Source organism: Rhinatrema bivittatum, chromosome 3, assembly GCF_901001135.1.
Source record: "Rhinatrema bivittatum chromosome 3, aRhiBiv1.1, whole genome shotgun sequence".
Taxonomy (NCBI): domain Eukaryota; kingdom Metazoa; phylum Chordata; class Amphibia; order Gymnophiona; family Rhinatrematidae; genus Rhinatrema; species Rhinatrema bivittatum.
The window spans coordinates 471191182-471214145 of NC_042617.1; the positions used below are offsets into that span (position 1 = coordinate 471191182).

At 43.8% G+C, this 22964-nt stretch overlaps 1 protein-coding gene across 2 annotated transcripts in view; it reads right to left on the minus strand.

Moving 5' to 3' along the window:
- Window positions 1-22964, minus strand: part of WDR35 (WD repeat domain 35) — a 333796-nt gene that overhangs the window by 277454 nt on the left and 33378 nt on the right. For both annotated transcript variants that reach the window (XM_029595967.1, XM_029595968.1), the window contains exons 3-5: window positions 12838-12909; window positions 2531-2623; window positions 304-432 (exon numbers count right to left, since the gene is read on the minus strand). In XM_029595967.1, coding sequence (XP_029451827.1) covers window positions 304-432; window positions 2531-2623; window positions 12838-12909 — 294 coding nt within the window. The remainder of the gene's footprint in view (window positions 1-303; window positions 433-2530; window positions 2624-12837; window positions 12910-22964) is intronic.

A 22964-nucleotide genomic window follows, 5' to 3' on the forward strand; every position in this document is an offset into this window, starting at 1 on the left:
GCTGGGGTATATTCTACACACATTCTGAACTGTGCAGTTGTGAAAAATTCTCCCAGGAGCAGAAATTTCCCCACAAGAACAAACTGTAGGAGTGACAAAGGAGGAAGCTTTCAAAAACTTTAAACAGTGATGTCTCCTAAGAAAATAGCATAAATTTAACAATAAAGAGGATACTCTTAATGATCATGTTTTGTTTTAACTATAAACTGAATTACTGTACATACAAACACTTGATAAACTGATTTAAGAATGTGTTTAGAAAATGAACATTGGTTGAGCTTTGTTCCATGCATAATACGTTACCATCTACTGAACCAACAATAACGGCCCCATCTTCATACACAATGCAGATTTTCTGTCCATCAGCATTCCAGCTCATACTTCGAACTACAGATTTATTTCTATTATTGATCATCTCCTCATACCAAGAACCTGTTAAGAGAGAAAGAAACAGGATTTCTTTATGTCATTTGCTCAGATTAGGCAGCTTGTACTTGAGGGCATTAATTTTTCAGTTTTTTCAATTATTGATTTATATTCTTCCTTTTGTGACTGGTCAGCCACTTCAAAGTGGATGACATTCAGCACGGTAGGTATTTCCCTATCCCCAGAGGGTTTACAAACTAAGGACCTCATTTACTAAGCTGTGGTAAACAGCTTAACACAGTGATATTGCATGGCATTTTAAATACTGCGCATTATTCTGCCCCCAACAACGCTAAAATGGTAATGAGCTGCTAATGCATGTAAAGCAGTTCATTAGTAGCTAATTTTATATAAATCAAATAACATGGTTTGCCAGAAAAATCGCAAGATGCACCTTATTTGCATGAGAGTTAGCTACAACTCAGAAGTAGCAGTTAACTTTTACTGGGTGCATCAGGACACTAATGCGAATCTCGATGCTCCCAAAGCAGTGACTTAAAGAAGCCTCTTGGCCCTAAGTAACCCCTCCTCCCTGTGTATCTGAAAAACCCTGGGGAATCTCTGAAGACCCCCTTGTCCCAGCCCCCTCCACCACCCCTGGAGGTGGCCGAAGTTCCCCAAAAAGAGGTTAACCCATAACCTCCCCAACTCCTCTCCTTTGGTCAAAAGTAGAGCCCCTCCACCCCAGGAGTCATCCGCCTACACTCTTGACACCCACTGTAGCAACCATTTTCCAAAATGGTGCTTGCTGCCCTGTCACATGATGGGGCAAAAACAAATTAGCTGTCAGTCAGCGACATTTTGGAAAACAGCCACTGCTGGGTCCAAAGCCGACAGGCACTCCAAGCCCCCACTAGACCACCAGGGCAAGTTTGGTAAGTCCAGGGAGGGTCAGGAGGGTGGTTAAGGTGTGCTAGGGTAAGGGGAGCCAGATCCTGTTTGGTTGGGGGCAGGACCTGTGCCTGGGTTCTTAAAATGAGTAAACCTTTTTAGGGGGAACTTCAGCCACCTCCAGGGTTGGTAGGGGGCAGACAGGCGGGTTTCCAGCAACCCCATGATTTTTGCCACTTTATTTTTTTTTAGGGGGGGGGATGTTTGGTTCCTTTAGGGCCCCACACTCCCAGGGCCATCATCGTGCAATATATTTGGGGGCAGTCTAGCCATGGTATTTTACCACCAGTACTGAACACTGCAGCTTGGTAAACCTTGCTGAATTTTCCCCTAAGTTTGTACCTGAGGCAATGGAGGGTGAAGTGACATGCCCAAGGTCACAAGTAACAGCAGCGGGATTTAAACCTTGGCTTACCTGGTATGCAGCCTGCTACTCCAATCACTAGGCTGCTACTCCACTACTACATGTCAACAGACATGTAATATTTTCAACCTCTCATTAGTCAGAACCTACCCTCAAACGCTGACAATTTAAAATGCCAACCATACAATCAAATCAGTTCAGATCTAGAATCACTAGATAACTCCAGGTCATCTGAGATAGGATGAGCCAGAATTAGTCCTGGTTTTTGTCTCACTACATCTCCAGCTCTTCTAAGAAAAGCAAAATCCCATCCATCAATGAAGAGGAGCAAAACCAAGAGAGCTCAGGAGAGCTCATCCTGCTTCTGATGACATGGAGCACTCTAGTAACAATACTCAAATCACAATTCTGAACAGATTTATCCCAGCTTCAAAAGATATTCAGATCTAATACTATCTATATAATTTGCTTTGTTTGAGTTAGTCATTCTGTCTCTGTCATGCTCTAAAACCCCTCAAGGTTGGTATTCAAAAACCATTTAGATGGATAACTGAAAAATTATCTGTCTAAATGGCTAAAGTGACAAATTTAGCCGAATAAGTTTAAGATCAAGCTAACTTTAAGACAGCGGGGCTACCTCGTCACTGAATATATCTTGCTGGCTAGCTGGATAAGTTTATCAGGCTAACTTTAGACCAGATCAATGGCACAACTAGAGTTAGCAGCATAAGTTAGCCGGCTAAATCCGAATATCATTACAAGTAAACACAGGCCTGCTTTTATTGAAGTGAAGTGATTGGTTGTTTCTGCAGTACAGTACCATTTCATATTTTCATTATCTGTAACTACCTTTATACACCATCCACACAATGATGAGCCCATTCTGGTCACTGGTAGTCAGCTTCTGATAATGCTCATTCCATGTTACCACCTGCACAGATCCTGAAAAATAAAACAGTTTACTCCATAAACTCATGAAGGGAATCACACTGTATTTTTTTAACTTTCTATGTATTAAGTTTTCAAAATAAATACAAGGAACAAACTTTGTATACTAACATTGTAAGAATTAATAAAAAAACAATAACAAAAAGCACAAAAAACTTATGCTCTCTCAAATATAAAGGTCCAAACAAGAGGTAAAGTGAGAAGTAGGGAAACCCAGAGGAGATAAAAATAAAAGAAATAAACTATTGTCACAATTGGCTACAAAAAAGGCTTTAGCATAAGATAAGCCACTCTAAATACAAGATATACACTCTCTCGAATCATTAGGGACTAATAGGCATATTCCCAGTTCTAGCATCAAAAAAAAACCCAAAGCTGTTCAGCCGCAAAGAAAATAAAACTTGATCAAGCATTTATAGGACTATCTTAGCAGAAAAGAGGCTCCAACAGCCTGAAACTCCTGTTGCATAGTAGGGATGTGTATGCGTTTCAAACAAATTTTAAAAACGCGACAAATAAGAGCAATTTGTTTTATTCGGTGGTCCCCCAAACCAAATCAGTGGCCTCCTGAATGAAATTAAACTTATTTGTTGCATTCGTTTGAAATTAATATATCTGGCCTAAGTTTAGGTCCAAAGCCAGGGCCCCACCTAAGGCATAGGTCCAAAGTAGGGGCCATGGCCTATACCCTAGCACAACATCGGTGCCTCAGCCTAGAGCTTGAAGATTTAGGTTATTTGTTAATTGCTGCTTTAAGAAAAAAACTACCTCATGTTAACAAGTAAGAACATAAAAACATAAGAACTGGGTCAGACCAAGGGTCCATCAAGCCCAGCATCCTGTTTCCAACAATGGCCAATCCTGGCCATAAGAACCTGGCAAGTACCCAAAAACTAAGTCTATCCCATGTTACTGTTGATAGTAATAGCGGTGGTTATTACGGTATCTAAATCAACTTAATTAATAGCAGGTAATGGACTTCTCCTCCAAGAACGTATCCAATCCTTTTTTAAACACAGCTATACTAACTGCACTAACCACATCTTCTGACAACAAATTCCAGAGTTTAATTGTGCATTGAGTGAAAAAGAACTTTCTCCGATTAGTTTTAAATGTGCCACATGCTAACTTCATGGAGTGCCCCCTAGTCTTTCTATTATCCGAAAGAGTAAAAAACCAATTCACATCTACCCATTCTAGACCTCTCATGATTTTAAACACCTCTATCATATCCCCCCTCAGCCGTCTCTTCTCCAAGCTGAAAAGTCCTAACCTCTTTAGTCTTCCCTCATAGGGGGGCTGTTCCATTCACCTTAACATTTTGGTAGCCCTTCTCTGTACCTTCTCCATCGCAATTATATCTTTTTTGAGATGCGGCGACCAGAATTGTACACAGTATTCAAGGTGTGGTCTCACCATGGAGCGATACAGAGGCATTATGACATTTTCCGTTTTATTCACCATTCCCTTTCTAATAATTCCCAACATTCTGTTTGCTTTTCTGACTGCCGCAGCACACTGAACCGACAATTTCAATGTGTTATCCACTACGACACCTAGATCTCTTTCTTGGGTAGTAGCACCTAATATGGAACCTAACATTGTGTAACTACAGCATGGTTTATTTTTCCCTATATGCATCACCTTGCACTTGTCCACATTAAATTTCATCTGCCATTTTGATGCCCAATTTTCCAGCCTCACAAGGTCTTCCTGCAATTTATCACAATCTGCTTGTGATTTAACTACTCTGAACAATTTTGTGTCATCTGCAAATTTGATTACCTCACTAGTCGTAATTCTTTCCAGATCATTTATAAATATATTGAAAAGGAAGGGTCCCAATACAGATCCCTGAGTCACTCCACTGCCCACTCCCTTCCACTGAGAAAATTGTCCATTTAATCCTACTCTTTGTTTCCTGTCTTTTAGCCAATTTGTAATCCATGAAAGGACATCGCCACCTATCCCATGAATTTTTATTTTTCCTAGAAACCTCTCATGAGGAACTTTGTCAAATGCCTTCTGAAAATCCAAGTACACTACATCTACCGGTTCACCTTTATGCACATGTTTATTAACTCCTTCAAAAAAGTTAAGCAGATTTGTGAGGCAAGACTTGCCTTGGGTAAAGCTATGCTGACTTTATTCCATTAAACCATGTCTTTCTATATGTTCTGTGATTTTGATGTTTAGGACACTTTCCACTATTTTTCCTGGCACTGAAGTCAGGCTAACTGGTGTGTAGTTTCCCGGATCGCCCCTGGAACCCTTTTTAAATATGGGGGTTACATTAGCTATCCTCCAGTCTTCAGGTACAATGGATGATTTTAATGATAGGTTACAAATTTTTACTAATAGGTCTGAAATTTCATTTTTTAATTCCTTCAGAACTCTGGGGTGTATACCATCCGGTCCAGGTGATTTACTACTCTTCAGTTGTCAATCAGGTCTACCACATCTTCTAGGTTCACCGTGATTTGGTGCAGTCCATCTGAATCATTACCCATGAAAACCTTCTCCAGTACGGGTACCTCCCCAACATCCTCTTCAGTAAACACCAAAGAAAAGAAATCATTTAATCTTTCCGCGATGGCCTTATCTTCTCTAAGTGCCCCTTTAACCCCTCAATCATCTAACGGTCCAACTGACTCCCTCATCTGCTTTCTGCTTCGGATATATTTTAAAAAGTTTTTACTGTGAGTTTTTGCCTCTACGACCAACTTCTTTTCAAATTCTCTCTTAGCCTGTCTTATCACTATCTTACATTTAAATTGCCAGCGTTTATGCATTATCCTATTTTCTTCTGTTGGATCCTTCTTCCAATTTTTGAATGAAGATCTTTTGGCTAAAATAGCTTCTTTCACCTCCCCTTTTAGCCATGCCGGTAATTGTTTTGTCTTCTTTCCACCTTTCTTAATGTGTGGAATACATCTGGATTGTGCTTCTAGGATGGTATTCTTTAACAATGACCACGCCTCTTGCACACTTTTTACTTTAGTAGCTGCTCCTTTCAGTTTTTTCCTAACTATTTTTCTCATTTTATCAAAGTTTCCCTTTTGAAAGTTTAGCACAAGTGCCATGGATTTGCTTACTGTTCCCCTTCCAGTCATTAAATAAATTTGATCATATTATGATCACTATTGCCAAGCGACCCCACCACCGTTACCTCTCTCACCAAATCCTGTTCTCCACTGAGAATTAGATCTAAAATTGCTCCCTCTCTCGTCAGTTCCTGAACCAATTGCTCCATAGAGCTATCATTTATTCCATCCAGGAACTTTATCTCTCTAGCGTGTCCCGATGATACATTTACCCAGTCAATATTGGGGTAATTGAAGTCTCCCATTATTACCGCACTACCAATTTGGTTAGCTTCCCTAATTTTTCTTAGCATTTCACTGTCAGTTTTACCATCTTGACCAGGTAGACGGTAGTATACTCTTATCACTATAGTCTTCCCCGACACACAAGGGATTTCTACCCATAAAGATTCAATTGTGCATTTAGTCTCTTGCACGATGTTTATCCTGTTGGACTCTGCCATTCCAGACATAAAGCACCACACCACCTCCTGGGTGCTCCTCTCTGTCATTGTTTGGGAGGGATTTTTACTTGAAGCTTTTTTGTCTGTTTGGTGTTTGGTAGTCACTAATCTACACAACATACTCTACACTTTTATCATGAAAAAACAAGTACAGAAATATTCCAAAAGTAATTAAGAATAAAAACCAAAATGTCTTGATTGTATAAGTCTTCATATTCCTTAACTCAATACTTGGTAGAAGAACTTGTTGTGCTCGGGGGTGGACCCTTGTCCTGGGGCAGGGGTGGACCCTTGTCTTGGGGCAGGGATGTTCCCAACGACTGTTGGTATATAAAAATGTTCAAGCTGTCCCTGCCAATGCCTGCCTCTTCCTCCATCTTCACAGCAGGGAGTCGCTGCTCTTCAGGCCTCCCACGTGGCAGGGACACCGCCAACGTGCCTGTCCTCTTCCTGACCTCTGCATAGGCGCGGGCACGTGCCTCTCCCTGGTATTTAAAGGGCCAGCGGCGGGAAAAGCCCCACAGCCCTTTGGAATGACATCATCAGCGTGTTCCTGCTTCAGCCCTATAAAAGGGCCCTGCTTCAGTTCTTCAGGGCCTTCGGATCGGATTTGCACAGAGTCTGTGATCTTTCTTCTGTTCTTTCTTCCATTCCAGGTCTTCCGTGGTCTCCTGTGCCTTGATGGATCTTCGTCCATGTTCTTTGTGTTCCATAACTTCATCTCCTTGATGTACCTGGTCTTGTCCCTCGTCGGAGCTCCCTTGTCACCTGTCTTCTGTTCCTGATGTTCCAGATGTTCCGTGTCCAGATGTCCTGATGTCCCAAGTCCTGAGGTGCCATGTTCCATGTTCCTGATGTCCGATGTTCCTGTCTTGACTTCGTCCATCTCATCTTCAGCTCTTCGTCCAGTTCCCAGGTCCCTCGTCTGTCCACCTCTCTTGGCGTGCCATGTCGTGGTCCATGACCAGCCCATGGGATGGCTGTGTAGGGTGCCTCGTGGTACAAGGCCTTCTTCTCGTCTGCAGCGCAAGCCTCCAGGTGACTTCTGTTTTTAATACCTTGCTTCTGAGTCTTGAATCTTGTCCTGGTCTACGGAGTTCCCTTGTGCCTGCTTCCGTCCATACCTAAGACTCTGCCAGAACCTGCTCCGCTCCAGTGTGGTCCACGACCAGCCACAGGCGGCTGTGTAGGGCGCGCCCCGGTGCAGGCCTCTACTGAATCTTCATCATATTCCAGTCTCAAGTTCCATGTCTTCGCCTGGAGTCTGCTTCGCGTTCAGCGTGGTCCGCAACCAGCCATGGGTGGCTGTATAGGGCGTGCTGTGATACAGTTCTCACCCAGTACTTTTCCCAGACTCTTGAATCCTTGCCTGAAACTTTCAAGCAACCTGAATCCTTGTCCGAGTCTTCTGAGTTACCTGAATCTTTGCCCGAGTCTTCTGAGTTTCCTGAATCCTTGTCTGAATCCTCCGAGTCTTCTGAGTATCCTGAGTCCTTTTTTGAGTATCCAAGTCTTCATCCGAGTCTCCTGAGTATCCAAATCTTCGTCCGAGTCTCCTGAGTATCCAAGTCTACATCTGAACCCTCCGAGTATCCTGAATCTTCATCTGAGTCTTCATGTTCCTGCCCTCAGCCTCCGTCTGGCCTCACGCATTCGTTGTTCCCTAGCGACGGTTCTGGAAGAGCTATCAAGTGGCCAGAGGGCTACTCTCGAGATCAGCATTGCGTTGCTGGATCTCATTGGTGCGTGTAGGTCCAGTGGAGGGCTGAGCCTGCCTAGTTCCTGTTCCGGATAATCCTTGCCTTATCTTCCCTGTCAGTTATACCCTGCCTTTGCATCTTATCACCTGCAACCTGGTCTCCATCGGACTTCAGAGCTTGAAGGCATTCGTAAAGATATTGTGTTATTGTGGTGTTGTTGAATCTTTGCATTCACTATTGATCCTTGGAACACCTTCTTCCCAACGTCAACCAGATATCAGCCATCCTTACCTGGAGGGGTGTTGGAATAGAGTCTGGTCTTTCTAGACCGCTTAATCGCAGATTCCACCACCCCAGACACATGTGGTTACTGGACTGGGCCATAATAGATAGACTTACTCATCCTGAACTTTAAGTCCGTTTTCCTGGAGGTGGCAGGTGCAGAGAACGATGACTCCCATGCTTTATCCAAGACCCCATCTAGGACTGAGTGTGAAGGCAGGGCTGTTGGCTCCGCCGGGACATCAAAAATCTTTAATAGTTCGTGGACCTCAACACTAGGATCTGGTAGCTTCTTGGTCTCCAGGTTCAAGACAGTGCCTACCTTTTCGATAAATCTGAAGTACGAGAGATCCTCTGGAGGTGATGATGGTTTGGGTGGATCTTCTGAGAGATCCTAGAGTATACGTGTCAAGAAACCTGGAGAGGGCGGAGAGGAATAAACTGGCTCTTGGTCCGGTCTGGAGGCCAGTGGGTTTAACTCCAAGATGGGATCCTCATCCTCCAGTGCTCCCCAGGGCGGGAAAGAAGGAGTGGAGTGCACTGAACCCTCTTCTGATGGGCCAGAGGGGGACTGTGGGTGTTGAGTAGACACCGTGTCGAAGAAGGTCTGAAGAATCCCAGTAATCTCAGACATTGTCTGAGAGGCTGTACCCTGTAACGCCTGGGAGGCAGATGAGGATGTTTTCTTCTTCTTGACCAGCAGAGAGCCCTCCGGGCCTGCCCCGAGAGAGTCAGATTTTCCGGTCTGTGGCTTGAAGATGAAGCGGTCCAGATGACTTGTTGCGATCATGAGATCTAGGCCATGAGCCCGGTGACTCTTGGGGCATTGACCTCTTTTGCTTTGAAACAGCTGAACATTTCCTGTTCCTGCTGTTCCTGTCTGAAATTGAAGAAGAACATCTGGAAATTTGTGGAACATCCACATCAGAAGTGCCTGAGTCTTCCAGTTCAGAGAAGGTGATTGCTATTGGCGGGTCCCTTGAATAGTGGAAACTTCCCCCAATCAAGTCTTGCGATGCTTTTGCGTTTAATGCGTCGAAACAACATGGTGGGACTTGTCTTTTGCCTTTACCCCATGCTTCGACACATGCATTGGCGTTGACTACATCATTGCTATGTCGATCGAAGCTTGCCTTGGTACCGGTAGCATCAAAGTGGTGGCCGCCTATTTCGTATGCGTCAGTCGATGCTTTGTGAAAGGCAACTTGCTCTGATCGTCTCCATGTACCGTGTTAGGTGCTTCGGCTCTGTGCCGGTCATCCTTATTCAGCATCATTGTCGATGCACTCGGCACAGGGACACCCTCTGTTCTTCGCTCCGTGGCATCTGAGACTGCGTGGGCATGTAGAGGTTTCCCACCCCCGGCCTTACCTCTAGACTTTTTCAGGGGTTTTAACTCCTGAGTCTTACTCAAACATGGCTCCAGGGAAGATGCTCACTTTTGCTCATCTGGCCTCCTCGGCTTTTGACCCAGGGAAGAATGTGTGGAGTGCTCGGTGTGGCATAAGAACCCGATGGGACCTCTTCCAACCTCGAAGCTTGGCAATCTTTGCAGTCCACTGGTGCTGGGCCCGTGGAGAAATCCTGCCACAATCCCGGCAGAATGTCTGGTCATGGTCCAGCCCCAGGCACAAGTAGCAATAATATTGTCTGTCCATGACGGATATAATTTTGCCACATTGGCAAAATTTGAATCCTGTGGTCTTCGGGGCCATGATAGCACTGAAAAGTGCTGTTTGATGTTCACCGAGATAAAGATAAGCAGAGAAAAGAAAAAGAGAAATCAGAGCGGCAAGAGAGGCAAGAGAGAAAAGAACGTATGTCCATTAGCTGTGCGGGAAAAGCAAATAAACTGAGGTGATGCAGGAAGTTGCGCAGGAAGGCACCGCACAGGCATGCAGGAAGCTCTGCACATTCTAAGAGAATTTCCTGCCTCGGGTCACCAGGGGGCGCTCCCAGACAGCAGGGCTAATTCAGCCTGCTTATCTGTGGGAATTTTTTCTTTAGGCATGCACTTTACACCCTGGCCCAACTCCACCTCCCAAAACACTCACTTTTTGAGCACTTGGCATTCTTTTCAAACCTTTGATCCTATTAAGAAGTTAGCTGATTGGATCATTCTGAAAATTGCCCTCATTTTAAAGGCAGAAAGACATCTCAAATTGTGTATACAAAGTCTGTGATCTGCCCATCTGCATGCTAAACATTCTTGGCCAACAATGTCCCTAAAGAAGTAGTTCCCAACCTGGGGTCTGTGAGACCATCCCAGGGGGTCCTTCAGAAGGGATGCAGAAAGTTTAGCTGGGGAGAAAATGAATAGGCCTCCTGCTATCTGTGATTAGTTGAGCTGCTGCCACAAGCCAAGAGAGTGTTAGTGGAGCCTATTATGGCCCCCAAAAACTTCACCTCACATTGCTGCAAACCAGAGTAGAAGGGACAAAGCAGGGCTATTTGTATCCATTAGAAGCCTCAAACCGTGCTGCCGCATGTTTAGCGGAGGTTTAGAAAAGAGGGAGCGATTGCATCCTTGAAAATCATAAACCTCACTTCTGTACTTCATGAGGATGTAGGGAAGCGAGGGGCTAATTGCAGCTATCAGAACCTTTGCAGCCTCTGCTGCACACTGAGGAAAGCAGGGTGATCACAGTGATGAGAACATTTCTCACTGCTGCCACGTGCTTTGCCACTGGCCTGATAAAAAAAAAGAGGAGAGAGCTGCACCAAAAAGTGAGTAGAATGGCTCAAAGAAAGAGAGAAGGAAATAGGACTGGGGCTGCCAGTATGAGGGGAAAGACAGAGGGGAGAGGGAATGAGACAGAAATGAAGGAAGAAAAGGAGGATAAAGAGGGTTACAGGAATCCATGATTTACCTAGTTCAGGGGAGTGAAAGCGGATGGCAGACTATCAAGGGAGAGAAGGAGAGGTCCCCCAGGAATCATGCCTGACAGGGGTAGAGAGAAAGGGAGGTAGATATGACATTAAACACAAAAATTATTTAGAGGAACAGACAGACAAACATGGAACCTTCTTCCATTGAAAAGCAGGCTATTGTTTTGCTTTTTCTACAATTTAATTATTTAGTGACTATCATTTTCTGTATGTGTTTATAAAAATCAAAAAAGAAAATAATAAAATATAAAAGAAAAGCAGGCTAAAAGTGAGCCAATTTTCAGGGAGGGTAAGTTTCAAACTTTTTATGTGGGCAAACACCTGTTACTTACATAAAAAGACCGTTTTGAAAATAACTATTCTCCGCCACTAAGGCTAAAAGTACCTACACTGTGAACAACATACAGATCTTTACTTGCAGGGAAAAAGGAGCAGAGCTAGGTTTGGGGAGGGAAAGTACATACAGAGATTTAATGTTGAAATCCTTGTGCCTTATTTCACGCATGTACTTTACTTCAAAGCAGATGCAAATTACACAGCTGCAAAAGTAGTAGCTTTCCCCCCGGCGACCCAAATTTTCAAAAGGAAACGCCACAGGCAGTATCCTTTTTGAAAATTAGATAGCAGATTTGTAGGTATTGGTGCTGAGTTTCTGCCAGATTGCACCAAGTTGCCAACCTGGAATATTTTGAACTTGCTTCCTTTTTTCCATTGCAGCTAAAATAAGAGATGGAGGCCACTGTTGGCCTCAACCTTCAGTTATAAGGGCAATTTTTAAATAGCTTTGGAAATTGCTCTCCCTAAATATTCAGTTTAGATCAAAATGTTATATATTATGATTGATTCTGGAGTGCATATCATTATTTTTTAATATGGCATGCTAAAACTAAAGAGAAGTGTGTGGGGATCCGTGAAACTTTTTGAAACTGAAAAGGGGTCAGTGACCCTTAAAGGTTAGGAACCTCTGCCCTAAAGCATATCCGAATATCTTTCCATCTGCACCCCAAGATTGTATAGACGTACATAAGAATAAACCCTTTTGTTACTACAATTACAAAGAAAACAAACCGGTAGCCGATCCAAGATGGCTGTCAGCAATGAAACACGTAGATGGATCGGTGTAAAAAAGATCTTTATTGAAGCTTGCCCGACTCTGGCCGAGTTTCGCTCAAAGAGCTGCCTCAGGGGCTTACAAGCCACATGAATTGGCTTAAAACAACGCGGAGTGAAATCAAGAGGAGGTTCCTTAGGTTTCAAAGCGGAGCTTTAAAGATATCTGTATTGCATACCAAATAATGAAGGCATACTGAAGAAAAAAGCTCGCAACATCAGCGCTCAACAGCGGGTTCTCGCTCAACAACGGGTTGCCCGACTCATATTTGCGAGAACCCGCTGTTGAGCGCTGATGTTGCGAGCTTTTTTCTTCAGTATGCCTTCATTATTTGGTATGCAATACTGATATCTTTAAAGCTCCGCTTTGAAACCTAAGGAACCTCCTCTTGATTTCACTCCGCGTTGTTTTAAGCCAATTCATGTGGCTTGTAAGCCCCTGAGGCAGCTCTTTGAGCGAAACTCGGCCAGAGTCGGGCAAGCTTCAATAAAGATCTTTTTTACACCGATCCATCTACGTGTTTCATTGCTGACTACAATTACAAAGTACAGTTCAACACATGATTGTTTACTATACTACTGTTAAATGCCTAAGTTGTACAGACCATCAAACATTTTTAGGAAAAATATATTTTGTTTATGTTAATCATTACAATAAAAACATATCATTTGACTCTTACCACTGTGTCCTTCAAGAGTCTGGTTCATGGATAGGTTGCTAGGTGCTGCAAGACCCTTTAACTTTGCATCATCTGAAAATTAAAGGTAAAATTACAAAATCATGAAATTCACTTAATTACTTGTAAATATATGTATACTGTCTATGCACCTAGTTAAAGCACAGTACTCATGAAGACCTAAAATTTAAAAAAAACCCTATGCAGTGGATACTACTTAAATATATTTCTAGAATACGAAAATGGTAAAAAGTAGTACAAACAAGGAGATGTACAGTTCAATGCATAGGTTTAGGCATCTGGGGTCAAATTATACTTTTCAATGAATCTCTAAGTAAACAGAAGCTGACAACTGCTACATGGTACAAAAGGTTAACTACAACATCTTTCTGCAATTTTTAATGCAAAATTACTGTTTGCTGATTTTAACAGATTGAAAATAATAAAGAAGTGAATATGACATGTGCAAATGTTTGGCCATCCTTTCAGTCAATACCCTGTAGCATCTCCTTTGGCAGAAATAATAGCTTCCAAAGATTTTCTGTTGTCAGCTAAATGTTTTTACTATTCTAGCTTTTGGAATTTTTCACACTCTTCCTTGCAGAACACATCTAGCTCAAAAAGGAAGAATATTTCACACATTAAGAAAGGTGGAAAGAAGGCAAAACGATTACCGGTATGGTTAAAAGGGGAGGTGAAAGAAGCTATTTTAGCCAAAAAATCTTCATTCAAAAATTGGAAGAAGGATCCAACAGAAGAAAATAGGATAAAGCATAAACGTTGGCAAGTTAAAATGTAAGACATTGATAAGACAGGCTAAGAGAGAATTTGAAAAGAAGTTGGCCGTAGAGGCAAAAACTCACAGTAAAAACTTTTTAAAATATATCCAAAGCAGAAAGACTGTGAGGGAGTCAGTTGGACCGTTAGATGATCGAGGGGTTAAAGGGGCACTAAGAGAAGATAAGGCCATCGCGGAAAGATTAAATGATTTCTTTGCTTTGGTGTTTACTGAAGAGGATGTTGGGGAGGTACCTGTAATGGAGAAGGTTTTCATGGGTAATGATTCAGATGGACTGAATCAAATCACGGTGAACCTAGAAGATGTGGTAGGCCTGATTGACAAACTGAAGAGTAGTAAATCACCTGGACCATATGGTATAGACCCCAGAGTTCTGAAGGAACTAAAAAATGAAATTTCTGTCCTATTAGTAAAAATTTGTAACCTATCATTAAAATCATCCATTGTACCTGAAGACTGGAGGATAGCAAATGTAACCCCGATATTTGAAAAGGACTTCAGAGGCGATCCGGGAAACTACAGACTGGTTAGCCTGACTTCAGTGCCAGGAAAAATAGTGGAAAGTGTTATAAACATCAAAATCACAGAACATATAGAAAGACATGGTTTAATGGAACAAAGTCAGCATGGCTTTACCCAAGGCAAGTCTTGCCTCACAATTCTGCTTCACTTTTTTGAAGGAGTTAATAAACATGTGGATAAAGGTGAACCGGTAGATGTAGTATACTTGGATTTTCAGAAGGCTTATGACAAAGTTCCTCATGAGAGGCTTCTAGGAAAAGTAAAAAGTCATGGGATAGGTGGTGATGTCCTTTCGTGGATTGCAAACTGGCTAAAAGACAGGAAACAGAGAGTAGGATTAAATGGACACTTTTCTCAGTGGAAGGGAGTGGGCAGTGGAGTGCCTCAGGGATCTGTATTGGGACCCTTACTTTTCAATATATTTATAAATGATCTGGAAAGAAATACGACGAGTGAGATAATCAAATGTGCAGATGACACAAAATTGTTCAGAGTAGTTAAATCACAAGCAGATTGTGATAAATTGCAGGAAGACCTTGTGAAACTGGAAAATTGGGCATCCAAATGGCAGATGAAATTTAATGTGGATAAGTGCAAGGTGATGCATATAGGGAAAAATAACCCATGCCGTAGTTACACAATGTTAGGTGCCCAGAAAACTGGATTGCGGATCGAAAGCCGCCGTAGATAACTGTACCATGGACGCCGTGGCCATGCTGGCACGATGAGGCAAAGATCCACTTGGTTCTTTTTTTTTCTTGCATATCCACGATTATGGCAGATCCCTCTGGTCGTCTATGCATTTCTGGAGTATTCGAGAGATGAATGGTGTTGGAGGGAACGCATAAAATATGTGTTGTGACCAATCGATGAGAATGGCATCTGGAGTCTGCGTGAGCTCAGAGAAAACAAACAAAGGATTTACAATGTATCTGTCGTACATTGTTGCGATAGTTCCACTGTAGTGAGATCGCTTAGTGAGAATATATATATATATATTTTTTTTTTAGTTACCTTTGTAATTAGTTCCCACTTTGTGGGAGTAAGAAATGATGTTGAGTTTGTCCACTATGGAATCTTGAATTCCAGGCAGATAAGTTGATTGAAGTGAGATGGATGCTCGGTGAGCGTGATCTAGTATTTGAATTGTCTCTTCGTAAAGGTTCCATGAACCAGACTGTCTGTTTTATTGACAGAGATCATTGGAGTTGGATTCCGTGTGAATCATGACTATTTTTCCTTTTGCAGGGAATTTGTAGGGAATGGCATGTTTGACCATTGTGAGTTCTTGAAGGTTTATGTGCAATGTACATTCCAACGAATTCTTAGAGTTGTGCGTGTAATTCTTGCAGATGCCGTGATGTTACTGATGACGCAGGGAATGCAGGGTGATTCCATCGGTATGCGAACGGAAGTAGCCACCAATTGTGGGTTCACTCCTTTTTTTTTTTTTTATTGCTGGCCAAGGAATGTGAGTGGTCAAAGTATGGAGGAAAAAAAATGGAGTTCATCGGTGTTTGAGGCCACATTTCAGGCGGCACATGTGTAGGCGCGTATGCGGAACTACGTAGATGGCTGCTTCATATGTCACAGAAAACAGTTAGGGCCTGGCGAGCTGTCACTGTAGTACTGTGAGCAGAGTTATAGATCATGTGAAGAGAGAATTAATGCGCTCGGATGAGATAGGAAAACCTTGTCGTGAATTTATTCGACTGTAGGCTCCTATGAATTTCAGGTTGGAAAAGCTCCAATGTGGAGGGGTTTTGGTTTTGGGTTTTTTTGTAATGGATTAAGAGTCCTAGATTGTCTAGGCCAGAATCGGTTGCTAAGATGGCCTCTTAGTAGCGTTGGACTCATGGTACTAGGTTCAATCGCTCAGACAGGGAATATAGTGCTCCCTCTGACGACGAATGGTGCACCAGTACCACTGCCTGGTATTTGGTGAAAACTGTGGGTGAAGCCAGGTCGAATGGAGGAGTTTTGATGGGCGGAAGGGTTGACCGCCTGGAAAAAACATAGGATACACCAGGAACTGGTGCTTCGATGTGTATCAAAGGCCGAGCGATCCCAGGGATGAAGGAATGAGGAATGAACTTGAGAGAAGTCATTCTGTATTGTTATATTTTATTTATTTATTAATTAATTTTGTTGTTGGGGGGTTTTTTTTAAGAATATGGAGCTACTGTAGAATATGATCGTTGTGAAATGTTAAGTGGCTGATAGGTAAGACCCATTAATCCAATGTAATGAAATTTTTTGACTGGGATATAAGTGGACAAACTTTATCCCAGAGGTGATGATGGTAGCCTTATGATATCTAAACCTCGACTGGGATTTTGTAGGTTAAGGATTCGTAAGATAGCGCAGCTGGCGAGGCGTCCTAATACACTGATGTGGTGCGTGTTGTAGATCAGCTTGTTGCCTCGATGGTTGGTAAGACAGAGTCTTATAATAGGAAGAAGGCTTAAAGGGTTAGTTTCACATTTATTTATTTATTTATTTTTAATGATCCTTGGTAGAGCGCCAAGGCTGAATAGTGACGTTGTGATAAGATAGATGTTGAGGAAAAGTTAGGAAAATGAACTGCTGTTTTCCGTTCCTTAAGCCTTGTGACTGCCAAATAAAATGACTGGACGACATGGTAAATATGGCCAGTTGTCGTGAAAAACATCATTTCATATGGCGCTCATACGTAACCATGGAAGGAGTCTGGCTGCCAAGATATCTGCTGAAGTCTTGAAGGAGACTTAAACCCTTCGGAACAGAGTTCAGGAAGTGCCTCCACCTGTTCTCGAGATTAAGGTATTGAGGCAAGGTTTATTGGAAAAAGTAGTTTTAACCTATAGAGTATCAAAGGTATGTGCAATGCAAATTGGTGGTCTGCATGCGGGTTGTGAGCCATTGAGATGAAATGGCTTTTTTTTTTTTTAAAGTCCTTCAACACCTTATGGTTCTCAGTCGGTGATGAGTTGGAATGAATCCTGGAGTTACAAGATGTTGGCATTGACAACTCAATTCCCACTGAGTCGATGTTACAAGATGTTGGAGGAACCAACAAGGGAGTCTCCAGGAATTTTATTTTTTAGGCCATCAACCAGGAGTTGTGATAGGGCTACTGGTTCAGCCCTACTGGTTCCTACTGGTTCAACCGTAGGAACCTCAATCTCTAGTAAGCCCAGCATTCCCCTGGAATCCCTTTGGTGTTGGTAATAGTCGACACGAGCGACTGTGTAGGTGGTAAAAACGTGCCCCAGGCCAAACCTGGCTCCAGTCCACCACCTAGTGGCACGGAGGACGTACCCATACAGCATGGCTAATTCAGCTGCTTATCTACGTGAAAATGTGACAGCTTCTGTTCACTTAGATATTCACTGAAACTTGCAATCTGACCAGGGGTGTCTAAACTTTAGCATACAACTGTATAAACATTTCAGGATGGCCAGTTTCCTACTCTAGTACAAAAATGTGCATATGGTTAAGACAACTAAGCAATGGCAGGGCAGCTTTCAAATGCTTAATGACACCACAAAGTGTTCTGACCTTCCTAAGATTTCAAATGAACTGTTTACCTTTAAGAAACTAAGATAAAGAAACAAACAGATATTCTAAGTATAGGGGCATCAAGGGCACATGAAAATTGTGAACATGGGTCAATAACTGCTCTAACGTATGTGGCTGAAATCTGAATAAAACTGGATAAATGGTTCAAAAGATATTGGGAGAGGGACACACTTAAAGGATGGACAGGCAGACAGAGGCACAGACATGATGATCATATAAGGCCAGTTTCCCTACAGAAAATAGGTTTAAAAGAAATGAATGGACAAAGAATAATGTAGTTCAGAAAGCCTGATATATTTTTGTAAGAATGGGATTTCTTCTAGAATGGCTCTAAAAAATAAACTACACAGCATTATTCATTGACGGTATGCTTTATTTTCCTTATATTGTATCCATTAATACATGCTAAACAAGTCTAGAACGTAAAAGAGCTTTATGAAATAAAGTTATTTTTATTGCTAAATTTCATACATCTCTATTCCCATCTCTCGGTGGCTCTCTCAACCTCTCCACACTCCTGGCTCATTTGTACCCCATTTATTCCACCTATCTCATATAACTCCTACCACCTCCTGGCTCTCCATCACCCATCCTCTGCATTTCTCCTAAGCACCATGTTACCTGAGTCCTGCAGCTTGAGAAGGGAAAGAAGGAGGGTACTACCTGTGGCCGAGTCCTGCTCCATCATTGCCCCTTACAACACGTCCTGCCATAGCAGAAACAAAGTCAGCTCAGGCCTCCTCTCTCAATCCTCTTCCCAACCCTGGCCAGTAGAGGGAACAGTGCTTAAAACCATGTCACCTTCCTCTGCCATTCTGGGTTAATCTCACGGTATGAGCCACAAGATCTATGGGGATCCATGCAACTCATACCATGAGGCTGGTCCCAGAGGAAGCTGATGTGTTATTTACCTATTGATACCTGGGAATTTTTAGCACATTTTATTAAAAGAAAATGTGCTTATGTTATGTGTTTGTCCATTGGTCTGGCTTTCTATTAAATGGAGCACCACAGGCAGGGACTAGTGGATGCAAGCAGATGGACAAACCCTTAACAAAGGTGCAATGCTTTAGCCATGCAGAGCTGGAGGTGGGACATGTACCACCTGTGGCCAAGCCCTCCTCTGTTGCTGACCCCTCCAACCCACCCTACTGCAGCAGACATAAAACCTCAACTCAGGTCTCCCTTCATGCCAGCCAGCAGGAGGAACAGTGCTTAATTTAGACAATTAAAAATGCTTACTATCCAGATAATGGGGGCCAATAAAATCTAAGTCTTTTCCCAAACAAAAATCTCCAAAATCTTTATTTTGTCCAGAACCAGGCATCATTACAGAGCACTGCATCAGAACCCAAAGCAAATAAGATTTTCTCTGACAGAAATTTATCTTATGTATCCTGTGGCACACAAAACAGTGATTTCTCACTCCTGAGATCAAGGCTTTCTGGAAAGAGCAGTTTCAAGAACAAGGATTTCTCTGCTTGACAAGCACTGACTAGTAATGTTCCATCCTCTGTACACAAACATTCCAACTAGAAGACATTTCATTTTGAAACATACATCCACCACTTCTCATCCATTCCCTCACAATCTTATCAGATTTCCTTGCAAAGAAATGCCTGGATTAACCCAAGACATTCAGTCAGTCCAAGGGTTTATGCGAATACTGCCAAAGATGAGTCCAGATAAGTAAAGTTGCTTGCCTGTAACAGATGTTCTCCAAAGACAGCAGGATGTCAATCCTCACACATGTGGGTGACATTATGCAATGGAACCCAGCACAGAACTATGTCTAGAGTCCTGTTCCATCAGCAATTGAAAGGGTACTGACTCAGCCATGGCTTTGACGAACCTTGTGAAGGAGAGATCCTCAGGGGGGATCGTCGTCTTTCCTCCGGGGAGGAGGGCTCAGAAGGCAAATCCACCAATTCCTCCAAAGAAGATAAGGATGATTCCCCTTCCCAAGGGTTGTAGGGGGCTTCCCCCTTGCGACCCTCCAGAGAAGCAGGAGGATGAAGGTTCACTTGGATGCATGGCCTGGTCCTCGACGGCATTGAGGGAGGCACCAGAGGCATCGGAGGGCCTCGAATTCTCGAGGGATCCCATGGTGCCATCGGTATCGGGGACACCAAGGGAATTGGTGGAATAAATCCCGAGGGCCCTGGGAGAGCAGGACAGTGAAGAGCAACTGCGAGCCTCCGGCCTGTCCTCCTCCGAGGAGTCGCTCACCGGTATAGGGGCCAGTGGCGATGCTGCGGTGCACCCAGAGGCCTCTGAGGGGCTTGTGGCACCGGTGCCAGCTGCATGAGTAACAAACTGAGCAGCATATTGAGCCATTCCAGCAGTGGTGCAAGTACCACAGAGCAGGCTCCTGTGGTGGAGGTGGTACCCGAGGAACAGGAGGCTTGAGGCCCTGCAGGGCCCGGCCGACCACCATCTGCACACCACTTTCTAGCTCCTCCTCGAATGCCTGTGAGGAAAACACGGTCTGAGGAGGAACCGGCGGAATCGTGGAACCCTCTAGTTGGAGGATAACCAATCCCTCCACCGGTGCTGGAGGAGGCTGCTTGGAGGCATTGGTGGGGATAATGTGGTTGGTGGGGTTGGTGGGGTTGGAGGGGATAATGTCCTCCATCATCGACCGCTTCATGAGAGGCACCGAAGCTTGGAAGAAGAGAAAGATCGCTGTTGATGCTTCCTGGATTTCTCTCGGCGATCCCCATGATCCTTCCCCGAAGCCGATGGAGACGTCAAGGAGCCCGACCCGAGAGCAGGATGAAACGGATAACGCCCATTTTAGGACCAGGCCCGAAAGGAGGGGGAGAGCCTGGGGGCGCCAAAGACAGGGCCTCTGTTATGATATCGAGGTGTTTGGTGGATTCTTAGGGGCAACAGTGATAGTGAGCCACGGGGAGGAGCCCAGTAGGGAACTGTAGCACCAGGCTAGACTCAGATGCACAAACACAGAGAATATATCTTTATTATGCAGCTTGTATGGTTCACCAGAGGTGGCAGTAGAGAGTGGATTAGATAGCAACAGTCTGTGATCCTCGGCAGAGGAGACCCGTCCCACAATGGTGGTATAAGGCCCAGATGCAGATATCCAGTGAGGCGCTGTAGGAGAGACAGACTGGCAGATGTTATTACACACTCCCTGGTAGATGAGTAGAAAGAGTTCCCAATAAGCAGCAGACAGAGGATAGGTAGCAACAGTCTGTGATCCTCGGCAGAGGAGTCCCGTTCCACAATAGTGGTGTAGGGCCCAATGCAGATAGACAACGAGGAGCTGTAGATGAACAGAATGGGAGAAGTAGTACTCACTCTCTGTAGCTGATAGGTAGTGTTCCAGCAGGAAGAATTGGTACCGACGGACGCAATAGTCTCCTTACCGAGAGGGGTGGAGGTCACTGACATTGACGACAGCTCAGAACGTTTGGCCCCTGAACAATTTTTCCATCTTGTCGAGGCGGGCCCTGTGACTCTTCAGGGTCATCAGGGTGCAAAGATCACAAACACGGAACATCGTGGGAGGCTCTCCCAGTCAAAGGACACAGACTTCATGGGGGTGTGTGATGGGGCAGTGGGAGCACCGGCGGAAGCCAGACGATGACATTGAGAAAAGAAAGCGACACGTGATCGATGTTCAGCAGGTACCAGGGGGAAGCGCCTTTGGCAATCGACCACAATGACCTGAAAAAACTTACCAATCTTGAACGAGAGACTCTATGGGACACGTTGGAAGCAACAGAAACAATTTTAGCAAAAAAGAAGCGGGAGCACCTGAACCACATGGCAACAGCTTCGTGGAAAAGAAAAGACTGAAGAGGGATCCCGCATGAACACGTGGTTAGCGGCATGCTGGGCATGCACAATGTGCAGTCAAAATTTCTAGAAACTTTGACAAAAGTTTTCCGAGCCCGGCTCCATCCGATGATGTCACTCAGTTGTGAGGACTACCATCCTGCTTGTCCTTGGAGAATAAAAAATATGAATTAAGAAAAAAAAGAGAGATTTGAGTACATGTCCATGCTAATGCTCAGATTAAAAAAGGCTGAGGGGCTCACAAGGCAACGCCCATGCGGCAACCTCCTGTATGTACTCAGTAAAGCAAAAGTTCTTTGAGCTAAGAGAGAAGGATCCATCCAGCACCATCAGATAACATCACCTATCTGTCATGCCTAATTCAGCCCTATTTGCCAAAGAAGAAAAGTTCCACTGAACATACTTGCCTAAAGTTATCTGGCCTCATGTAGCAGGATAACTTTAAAACATAACCGGCTATGTTAGAATGCAACAGGTTAGGTTTTAAAGATATCCAGCCTTGTGTGGCCAGATAATTTATCATTTAAACAAATATATTCAAAGATATCCAGTTATGTGGCATTTACAAAAAAAGTGCAATTCAGGCCTGCAGTTTGATTCCCACTCCGCAAAATTTATAAAAACTATTTAGAGGCTTCAGGTTGCCCCCCCCCCCCCCCAATACTCTCCTCATTTCCATATTAAATGATCCAAGCTGCCTCTTTCTCCCCTATGCTTAGCAGCAAATAAAGCAGCTGGGATCGCACTCAAGAATTGCAATCCCAATACAGAGGCTTTTAAATCTAAAGGTACGAGTGGGTGGGAGGGATAGGGTTGTTATGATATCGAGGTGTTTGGTGGATTCTCAGGGGCAACAGTGATGGTATCTCCTACGGGGAGGAGCCCCGTAGGGAACTGAAGCACCGGTCTAGACTCAGATGCACAAACACAGAGAATATATCTTTTATTATACAGCTAGTGTGGTCCTCCAGAGGTGGCAGTAGAGAGTAGATCCTTGGCGTAGGAGACCCGTCCCACAATGGTGGTGTAAGGCCCCAATGCAGATATCCAGTAAGGCACTGTAGGAGAGACAGACTGGCAGATGTTATAACACACTCCCTGGTAGCTGAGTAGATAGAGTTCCCAATGAGCAGTAGAGAGAGGATAGGTATTAACAGTCTGTAATCTTCGGCAGAGGAGACCCGTTCCACAATGATGGTGTAGGGCCCGATGCAGATGAGCAGCGAGGAGCTGTAGATGGACAGACTGAGAGAAGTTGTACTCACTCTCTGTAGCTGATAGGCAGTGTTCCAGCAGGTTGAAGAATTGGTAGCAGGCACCAGGATAGACACACAGGCCCTCGAGGAGCGAGTACCTGTATATAGGATAGGCACCTGGAAATAAGCAAAGGGCCCCCGAGGAGCGGGTACCCAGGTTAGTAGAACCC